At 37.1% G+C, this 11,476-nt stretch overlaps 1 protein-coding gene across 1 annotated transcript; it reads right to left on the bottom strand.

Moving 5' to 3' along the window:
• Positions 1 to 216: 216 nt before the first annotated feature.
• LOC109377796 (guanylate-binding protein 2-like) lies at positions 217 to 6,572 on the bottom strand. Its single transcript, XM_019634258.1, is given in 8 exon segments — positions 217 to 330; positions 1,456 to 1,646; positions 1,933 to 2,035; positions 4,109 to 4,213; positions 4,215 to 4,325; positions 5,658 to 5,743; positions 5,746 to 5,784; positions 6,375 to 6,572. Coding segments are annotated over 8 exon segments (939 nt in total). The 5' UTR covers positions 6,565 to 6,572.
• Positions 6,573 to 11,476: the final 4,904 nt, after the last annotated feature.

Below are 11,476 nucleotides of genomic sequence, written 5' to 3'. Positions count from 1 at the left end.
TTACTATGATTAATCATGAATTGAACCACTCTGTAGGCAAAACATTGCCTTCACAGTTTATTTCATCTTTGCAAACTTTATGGCTCAACAGAAACACAAGCATCATGATTTTAACTTTATTTTAGTGGCAATTGTTTAATGTTATGAAGTTGCTCTTTTAACTCCTTCCTAGCGGAGGGGAGGAGAGCTAGTTAGGAAATTATGTTCCTTGGATTTTTAGAGTATGTTACATATTGGGAAAAATCCTCTGCTTCTCTGAATGGCTTTCATCTCATTTTGAAGTTTCTTGCTCTCTTCCTGGAATCCCTCCTTGAGAAGCCGGTCCTGTTCCTAAAAGAGAAAGTGGAGACCAAACTCACAAAACTTGAAACATTTCCCACATTTTCAAAATTATTTCCCCTCTCAATACCTACATTAATCCCTCATGAGTTTTTGAAAGTTATTTTGGAAATCCTTACCTCCCTTAAACTTCAACTGTTATCACTCTTTCGAATTTCCTATGCCTGCTAATATTTTTTTCGGGGCTTTTTTTTTTTTTTTTTTTAGCTGCAGGAATGTTCTTCACTTATAGTTTTAAAATATTAGTGACCCAGAATCATATTCTTGGCCCTCTTCACCCACATGTAGCACAGTCTTTCTGGAAAAACTATCATTTTTTTTTCCTTCAACTCTGATCAAAGTAGTGTGGACTCTCAAAAATATACCGAAGAAGGTATGGAAGATGGGTGCATTCCAGTAGGAAGGTTACTGCCTGATTCAGAATCATGGCTGATGTTTGATTAGGGAACTTAGTACAAGTCTTCCAACTGTGGTGGCAAATTTGAAGAGTTCAGGGCCTGTACTGGCCTATATTGTGTTTCTGGGTGGGTATTTAGATTCAACGTAGACTTAGGGTAGAGTCTGGAGAACAGGAAGGTGCAGGCAACCTGGGTATTTAATTATGTGGTTAATTATATAGACGATTATGGCATCTTCCTATTCTTCAGGGTGCCTGCAGAGATGAAGTTATACCAGGTATGGCAGAAACAAAATCACTTGGAATCCTCTCAGTAGGACAGTCTAGATAACTTTCCATAAGGTGGGACCCAAAAACATTGCTTATCTCTCATGAAACTATAATTTTCTCATTTGAAAAATGAGAACATAATAGTACCTATAATATAATATTAGGACTTAACCACAGACTGTCTATACAGCCATTGTGCAGTGCTCGGCAATCAATAGCTACTGTGATTTAATAGCTAGTGGTTTAATAATGAAGGGTTCCATGATATTTTATCCTGCAAGTAAATAGTCTTTAGTAACCAGAGATGGTCACAGGTAGAAGATAGAATGAAATGTCTACTAGGGTTTTTGCTAGCATAGTCCTTAACCTGACATGATGCTCTAACTTGTAAGCAGTGTTTTTGATTCAGCCCAAGTGGAAGATGAAATGGCAATGACTCAATCAAAAACCTGAAGTTTAAGTTGTAGAATCCTCAGTTGCTCTGCCATGAGCTGGGTCCTGTCCTTCATCTTCTCAGTCAGCTGTTTCACATGTTCCTGATGACTCTTTTCTGTCTCTTCCATCATCTGTTCATTCTTCTCTTGCATTTCCTCCAACATTTTTTTTGCAGCTTTTGCAGATTCAGCCTTCATACGTTCCACTGACGAAGAAAAATAAGTAGAGAAACATGATAGCCTTATTTTGCCTTTCGCTTCCCTTTTTTGTTTTATTCTTATTTCATGGAGAAAACTGTTTGTAATAATTTTGCATTGAGTAACCAAAAGGCAGATGATTGTAAATTCCAGTTAAGAAAAAAAATCCCCTTGAACTATGAACTGTGCTTGCTATTCTTTGTTCTTCATTAATGATTTCTGGTGGACTAATGTGGCTTATATTAACATTTCTAAGGCTTCCCAACATTATAGAGTGTTTTCAGCTGTTCTCACCTTCTATCTCTTTTTCCTTTTCTATGAGTGACTGATTAGTCTGTAGAAGTGCATCAGCCACATCCTGCTTGGACTCCAGGTATTTCCTCAGTGTCTCTTCTGTCTAGTGATACAGAGGAAGTTAGAATTAGGAAATAGGGATTATGGGTTTAAGCAAAGCTCAAAGACACATCTGTTAATTCAATTTAATTTTATCACCCATGTAAAAATCATTTTAGAGTTCAAATAGTATTTCAAACTAAACTTGCCTACAACCCAACTCTGGATCCCCCTCAAATCTGTATCATTTCTAATCCCCCCAATTTTAGCTATTTAATTTGGTAACTCTGATTTTCTGACTGTATGGGTTAAAAACCTTATGTTATCCTTGTTATCTTTTTTTCTTACACATCCCACATGTATTCGTCAGCTAATAATGTTTGCTCTGTCTTCAAAGTACAACCAACCAGAGCCCATCATTTGTCATCTGATCCTCCCAAATGCCCTGGCCCAAGATATCATTACTTCTTGCCTGGATGATTGCATTAGATTCATAACTGGTCTTCCTACTTTCATTCTTGGTCTACTACACTCCATTTTTCTCAGAGCGGCTAATGTTATGCTATATGATTTTTTAAAAGATCCCTTCACTCTTATGAACCAAATCCTCTACTGATTTTCCTATTCTTTCTAAATAAAATTCAAACTTTTTCAGTGACTTCCAAGGCACTACCTTGTCTGGCCTCTGGCCTCTGAACACCTATCTGACGTCATCTCCCGCCACCTCCTCCTTTGCTCACTGCCCACCTGCCATATTTCTTGCTATTCCTGGAACATAAACCAATTTCTTTTTTGGTACTTTTCCAATGTTTGAAATTTTCTTCTCCTAGATACCAATTCACCTCACTCAATTCCTCCTTTGAAGACTCTGCTGAAACATTACTTCATCAGAAAGGCCTTCTGTAAATCATACATATAAAAGAGTATCACATTTCCTCCCTCTTCTATACCTATAACCTACTTTGTTCTTCAGGGCACTTTTTGTCACTGTGATAGTGACTGCTAGAGTTATTTTAATATTATTCTTGTCTTTGTCCTTAGTATTAGAACTCTGAACTTTTTCCACATGGGCACATTGTGGACCATGATAAAATTTTGTGTTTTCTATGCAACATCCCTGGTAACTGGGATACCCATATGATTAAGTTCTGGCCAACAACACTTAAGCAGAAGTGTTGTATAGTACTTCTTGGAATTCAACTTAAAGAGAGTTGACCCAAAGGTCTTTTACTCTTCCGTTGTTCCCTTTTCTTTCCACATATAATATGGAACTAATAGGTGAAACTCTAGCAGCCATCTTAGACTATAAATTGACCTTGAAAAGGGAGGCTATGTGCTAAGGTGCTAGAGCAGAATGAAGAAAGAGGCCTGAGAACAATATTATTACGGGGTTGTCATATCAGTCTGGATTCCCTCTTCCTCACTTCTTGTAAACAAGAGAGAAAGAAACTTTTGTCTTTTTAAAGCCACCATTAAAAAAAATAATATATACCCAAGCCTAATTCTAACTGATATAATCTGATATAATCTGAGCACACCAGCACAAGGAACAGTTAAGAGCACAGTCTGCTATCTGGAATGGCATTCCACTTTACCAGTCATCACCTGTGTTGTTTCAGTGTGAGCTCTTTTACTTCTCTCTGTCTCAATTTTCATATTTATAAAATGGGGATATTAATTACATGTACTTCATAGCATTCTTGTGAGGATTGAATGAGTTAAGCCCATTCATTTCCTGAAACACGAAAAGCTCTAGATGTGTTAACTTGTTATTTTTGTTGGTATTATTATTATTGCTGGTAAATACTTTGAGAGGACTTGTTGTTTGTCTTTTTTTTTTAATTGCCTGCACCCCAGAAACTTGACAAGACCTGACATATAGTTAGGCTTACATACATAATTGTTAAATCATTGGATGACTAAATTAACGAATGAACTCTAAAAACATTTTTTGGAGGGCTCCATCTGCGCTTCCAAGAAACAACATGCTCTACATCCCATTAGGCTCCCTTACTGAATAAATCAGTGAGTAGATAAATGAAAGGCAGGGGCACTATGTACTATTTTAGTTGTTTCTGCGGCAGCTTGAAAGTCACCTCAGCAAGTCCCCAGAGATGGAACTCAGTAGGTAGTTTACCTGTATCCCCTTTCTGGGCACCTGGTAGTACTTATTTATCAGCTTGTGTTCCTTCTGAATAAAGAGATAATAGCCTCCCGTTTTAGAAACTGTCCCTTGCTTCATTCACATCTTCTTCTGGGGGATTGAAAATATCTTGAAGTAAGGCCATGCAAGAATCTGATGATACTTTCACGTTCTGCTTACAAAAGTCATCTCGTTTTGCTACCAAACAGGTCTGTGAAATGACAAAATAACACATATGGTACAGGAAGCCATGAGAATGTTAGCCACACACAGACTACTGGGGAATGCTTCTCCTGTAGAGACTGTGGCATATAAACAAGACCTGACCCCTCGTCTTGCTGTGAGATTCTAGAGTATCCTTAAGAAGAGGTGTTGATTTAAATATATATATATATATATATATATATATATATATATATATATATATATGCATTTCTGGTTGTGATTATCTGATTCTCCTTTCCCCTATTTTTCCTGCTTCAAAGAATGATTCATGAAGTAAAGACACTATTTCATATGACACTTCTTTTTTCAATTCTTTAATTTCAGGAATAGTTTAGAGCAGCAGAGGTTGGCAAACTTTTGAGAAGGAAGGGCCAATCCTGTCCCTCACAACAATTTAAAAATTATTCAAGACCCAAAAATATATTTTGCGTCTTGACACAAATGAAATCACCATTATGTGAATAATACTTTTTTAAATTTTATAAATGAAACTTATAGTTTTTCATTTTCAATTTTACTGCAGGGCCACAAGTGGCTCGCAAGCTGCAGTTTGCTGACCCCTGATTTAGAGCAAAACTGTTGGAGTTAGGCAGGCCTGGGTGACATTCCTGGCTCCACCACTTTGTGGCTTTGTGACATGCAGCCTTTTTGAATTGAGGTTTCCTTGCTGGTAAAACGGGAAATTATATCAATGTCATAGATTTTATTTCAGGATTATATGCAGTGATGTAAAATATTAAGCCCAGCAACTTTTTAATAATGTATAATTCTTTATGAACTAAGCTGTTGGCATTAGATATTATACTTTATACTTCTAACAAATAGTACTGCTATGGATAACCACTCTTCCCATCTTTCTGGATTCCAATTGTGAAAAGTAAGACATGTTTGCAAAATATCTAGCCAGGCTTAGAGGCACCTTTAGCAGCCTCATCAAAACATTTTCCTGTGATATTAAAGAAAAAGGATTATAAGTGTCATTAGCCATTATTTTATGGGTTGTATAACCTATCAACTGACCTTACTGTTCATTCTCAATGCTTATATATGTGGTCAGGTGGATTTCAGCGTTTGAGGTATGCAACAACTCTTAAATTAGTTTCTAATGATCATATGTTATGTTTATTTTCTTTACATAAAGCTCAATTCGGTTGGCTTAAAATTGGATCTAAGGTCAAATATTGACCACTACTAAGTAAATAAAAAGGATAATACTTTAATATGATAGGTTAGAAGCATAAGTCAAGCAGTGGGGAGGGATAGCATAAGGAGGGCTACTGATCTGACACAAATAGGATTTAAAAGATTTATTTTTTACCTTCTCTACATCCCCCAGGCCCTCAGTGTCAAGCAGAACAAGGGTGTGGCTTGGCTTCTCAGGGTGAGGCACACAGCACATCCAGATCCCTTGGTGTGAGACTGTACCGTGTAGCCCAGAGAGAAGCCTGGGGAGAGGAGATAAGAGGACTTGAAGTTTTAATATCAGATGGTTCTGGAAATTGAGATAAAACTTAATGAAATCAAAGTTAAAACACATAAATGAAACCATAATCAGTGTTAATTTTAATTACAACCAGAAAAATAGGGTAATTAGAATATCTAATACAAAGTGAAACATTTATTTCACCTTAAAGATCAGTGCAAGCTTAATAAAAGACAAGAAAACAAGAGGAAAATCAATGATACAAAAGAATAATAAAGAACAGTGCAAGCTAGATATTAATATCCAAACATTTTAGTAAATGTTTTATGGTTTATTATTATGTATAGTAATTATCTTATTTACTACCTTATTCCTTCCAAAATGGTACATTTATACTTTAAAAGGGAAAATGGAGGGAAAGCAGGGAAAAAAGAGCGAGTTGACTCTTATCCTCCAGAAAAGAGCAAATGAAAGGAGTGTAATCAGTGAATTCCAAGTTAGGTTTCAATATTCCTCCCCATCTCTAACTTTCTCTCCTCACATCACCATACTCAACGCTGGGAGCGTGGGTGGACAGAAAGGACTCAGCAGAGCTTTGCTGGTGCCACTCACCCTTGGTCTTCCCAGCCAGCTTGTTCATCAGGTAGGATTTGCCTGTGCGGTAGAGACCCACAATAGCCACCACGACAAGAGGCTGCTCAATGGCAGACAGGATCTTCAAAGCTTCTGGATTAACCACCAGTTGCCCTTTAGTGTTCTCAATGAGGCACATTGGGCCTGGCATGTGGATCTTGGAGGCCATGTCCAGGGTGTGACCTTGTCTGCAAGGGAAAAGTTGGAATGGAAAGCAATTTCTTGTCAGGTAGCTGAGCAAGAATTTACAATATGGACTAAAATTTTATTTTCTGTCCTTGAACTTTCTTTCCTATGTGTTTAAAAAAGTTATGTGTCCCCTTAAGACTGTCCTATGAGCTAGTCCACTGGTTCTCTTTAAAAATAACTTGACTTTGAAAAAATTTAGACTTACAAAAAAGTTGTAGAATAGGAACAGAGTGTTTCCATGTACCAATTTCCATTTCCCCTAATATTAATATCTTATATAACTGTAGAACAATTATTTATACAGGATTTTAACATTGATACAATGCTATTAACTAATCTACACACCTTGTTCTCATTTCACCAGCTTTCCCACTAATGCCCTTTTCTGATCCACGATCCAGTCCAGGATCTCTCATTGCAGTCGTTATATTTCCTTGGTCTTCTATCAGCTTTGATAGTTCTTCATTTTTTATTTTGTCTTTTGTGATCTTGACATTTTGGAACAGAACTGGCTGGTCAGTTTATAGAATATCCCACAATTTGGGTTTTTCTGATGGTTCCTCATAATTACATTGAGGTTATGCATTTTTGGCAAGAATGCCATCAAAGTGATGTTCTGCCAGTCTCAGAGCACTGCATCAAGGGATTTTGTCACGTCAATACAACTTACTCTGATGCTATTAGTCTAACTTTAATAACTTGAATAAGGTTGTGTCTTCCAGATTCTCCATTGTAAAGTTACTATTTACCTCCTTGTAATTAGAGAGTACCATTGGGGACATATTATTGAGACTATGCAAATATATTCTCATCATAGTTTTATAACAATTTAATGCTAATTTTAGCATTTACTGATGATGATTCTTCCTTGTAGTAATTATTACAGTAGTGTTTGCCTATAGGTCAATTTGTATTTTCACTGTTCCTTCAATATCTTTTAAACTGAGCTCTACTTTAATCAAGCACTGTCCCTCTTCATTTATTCACTTATTCATTCAATTACTTAGTTGTATCAGTATAGATTCATAGATATTTATTCTATGGGGTTTAATACTTTGCTCTCATTATGTATTTTGTTGCTCCATTTGCCCCAGATTTGTTCATTGAGGGCTCCTTCAGGCTGGCTCCTGTGTCTTTTTGGCATGCTCCCATCATCATCTGAGCACGTCCTTCCTTTCTGGCACCAGAAAGTATTCCATCTTGCATTTTCCTTGATTCGGCTCTAGAATCGACCATTTCTCTCAGAAGCCCTGATTCTTTTCTTTGGGTAACAGAACTTAGATGCCAAGATATCACTCTAGGTATGTGCATTGCTTTCAGGCCTCTCAGGGGTGAAGTTAAGAAATATCTGTATGTATATTAGCACATGTGTACACACATCTATATTTAGTTCTTTATCTACCCATTTCTGTAGATAACCTTGGTTTCCTGCTGACATTTCCAATTCCAATCTAACATAACAGGGTTTATTCAAGCTTTTCTCCTTTCTCTATTTTACTCCTTTCTCTTACTCTGAGAGTCCTGGCTCTTATTATTTATATTACGTATTTGCTCAATATTAGTATACATATGAAGTAAATAGTTTCAAAATTTGTAATTTATGCTCCTGTGATAAATAAATTAACTAGAGTGCATTATTAGTGTACAGTTCACTGTGTCTTTAGCCTTATGTACACAGCCAGAACAGTGTATGCCAAAGTTTCTTAGATGTGTTCTTTTCTTCCTCATGCTCTTCAGTGTGGTGAAATTATTCATTTGTAATGAAATTAGGTTCATTTGTTATTGTTTTTGTTTCATTTCAGCCTCCCCCAAATCTTGCTTGATTTTAAGTATGTATTTATTTTTTTGAGTATGTGAAACATGACCTATTTCTGAGTCAGCTTTCCAAAAAGGTATCTTCAGAGAAATGTCACTTCTCTTTCATCTTACCACCACATTCTCAGTTTACCTTTCTTTCTATTTTTACTACCCATTCTCACCCATCTTCTGTAAGTCTTCATTCTACTTAGTTTCTGGTTTATACTTTCTAGATATCTTTTTCACAATTGAGCAGATATTTGTATGTTTTCTTATGCACATTTTCTAACATGAAAGATCACGTGGTACAGGTATTTGGAAATCACTCCATATCAGTTCATAAAAAATTTTCAGGGCCTGCCGAGTGGTGCGTTGGTTAGGAGCTGGCTTGGGACGCCAGAGGGCCCCGGTTCGGATCCCACATATGAGGGCCAGTGACACTGCCCTCTACAGCTAAGATGCTGAGCGACAGCTCGACCTGGAGCTGGGCTGCCATGAGTCGCCGGCGACGGCGTAGGCTGCAGCCCCTGTGGCAGTGTGTTGCCATGGGCTACCGTGTGTAGTCAGCAGCCAGCGTGAGCAGCCAGCAGCCACAGTGAGCGGCCGTCCAGAAGCCAGCGACTGATCTGCCTCGCCCGGGAAGAGCGTAATGATGGTGCCAACTTGGGCCAGTGAAGCGACGTCCTCCACAACTAGACTGAAGAACAAAAGGACAGCAACTTGTCTGTTCCCCTTCCCCCAATTCCCCAGCGCTGTTCCCATCCCCCAATTCCCCAATTAAAAAAAAATTTTTTTTTTCACATTCTATTTGGTTGGTGCCTACACCATTAGGAACATATACCATAATATATTCACTCTTTTATGCAAGTGCATTTAAATAGCTTCTAATTTAAAAAAAATTACAAACAATGCTGCAATGAATAACCCTGCCTTTAAAAAAATTAAAATAGCTAATATATAATGTTATATTCATGTTTTCTACGATTAGGATAGTTAACATACAATATAATATTAGCTATCTCTAGATTAGGACCCATTTTCTCTTACAACAATGGCCTACAGGGGCTGCTGACAAGGATAGTCTGTACAATTTTATAACATAAGACATAATTCTCTAAAATGGAAATCATTCAATGACTGACTCAGAAAAAGTGGCTCCACAAAGATTTGATAAGCTCCTGAATTACAATAACTTGTTGCCTCTTTTTACAGACCTCAAGTTGCCTAACTTCTTTTTACTTTGCACTGTAGACGTTTGCAATAAAGAAAGAAATGGAGTCTGAGCTTTACTAAGTGAGTTTTATCCAAGATAAAGGTACTTTCAGTGTCAAGAAAGAAATAACAATCTTAAAACATTCCAGGCTCAGCCTAGGCTCTCCTTCTGCTGGAACCGAATTCAACGCAGAGCTGGCGCAGCAGGCACCTCAGGGGCGCCCTGCTGCCTGATAACGTTAGGATTTCATCTGAGCGTGTGTGCCAGTGATCAGCTGCAGTCTATCATGCGATGGTCATTTCAGACTAAAATAAGCGACCCTTATAAATCCCTTCCCACCCTGCCTCAATCTTACCTGGAACAGAGATCCGTTAGAGTTGGGAAGACAGCAGCTTCAATGAGAAAGCTGTAAGTGCTTCTCCTATTCCCTCTTCTGAATTTCACTGTACTGGTGTCTCTTTCACTGGCAATTTGGCCTTTTATTTTACCCCATCCAATGCCCTGTAATGTACCGCATTTTCTTCAGAGGCCCAATGATTAACAAACTCTTCAAAGAAACAGTCTACAATGAAAATGAAAACACTGAGTCCAACGAAGTCACTCAGCAAGGGAATGTCTGAGAGCTATGTTCAAGAGGGTTTGACATGATTTTTCAAGTGGAATCATCAAATTTTATTATTAGAAGATATCTTAGAGACTGCTTGTAATCAAGAAAAAAGATCCATTGGATCAATTAAAATACAGTTGACTCTTGAACAACATGAGTTTGAACTGCGTGGATACAACTATGTGCAGATTTAAAAAATAAATAAATATACAGTTGGCCTTCTGTATTCCTGGTTTCGCATATGCAGATTCAGCTAACCCAGTATTGAAATAGTATTTTCCCTCTGCGGATGCAGAGTGTGGATTTAAATTAGACATGGATTTTCTATTGTGCAGGGAACTGGCGTCTCTAACCCCCACATTGTTCAAGGGTTGACTGTAATGTGACTTATTTCATGTTTGTGGGCCAGTTTGAAAAACACGAGGATGAGAAAACTTCATATAATATTTTTCAAGGCCCAATTGCCTGGAATATTAGAGTCATTCACAATGGACCTGGTTACTTATGTAAGTTCCCTGAGGGACTACACGTGTATTACATGCTTGAATTCTCAGTACCTAATCTAGATCCTGGTACTTAGCACTTAAATAATGAGGACAGCTTCTATTTTTTTGCACACATGATCCAGACCCAGTGACAACTTCTTTACATAGATAATCCTATTTTATTCTTATTACAAATACTTTGACCATCATGTTACAGAAAGATTTAAGAAGTTGATACTAAGTAATATTTGAACCCAAAAATTTTTGCTTCAGAACCCATGCTATCAACCACTTTACTTAATATCTCTGTGTTTGCTGAGTAAACAGCAGTAATAGTAATGTTTCCTATTTATTGATTGCTTTCTAGTTAAAGTCTTTACATATTTAAGATCATAATAATGCTTAATGATACGGAGTAATTATTATCTCCATTGTCCAAGGGGGAAAAGGAGAGAGAAGTTAAGAAACATGTCTACATAAAACCACTGAGCTACACAAAGCTAGCAAATCATAAGTGTGATTCAAACTTTAAAATCTGTTTGATTAAAACCACATATTTCTCTACTCTGCACCATCTCTAAAAGGAGACACACACACACACACACACACAAACGTACAAACACAGATATGTTTACTTATCATATTAATCTATCTTCTTTCTTAATATTTGCAGATCACTCTATACTTTCCTGTAAATATTGTTTTATTTGTATCTTGCATGCTTCAAATGTAATATTTTCATTTTCATTTAGTTCAAAAGATTTTTCTATTTCTAGTGTAATTTCTTACT

This window comes from Hipposideros armiger, unplaced genomic scaffold, assembly GCF_001890085.2.
Source record: "Hipposideros armiger isolate ML-2016 unplaced genomic scaffold, ASM189008v1 scaffold_1560, whole genome shotgun sequence".
Taxonomy (NCBI): Eukaryota; Metazoa; Chordata; class Mammalia; order Chiroptera; family Hipposideridae; genus Hipposideros; species Hipposideros armiger.
Note: the sequence above shows the minus strand (reverse complement) of the source record. Positions and strands in the feature narration are given on the sequence as shown.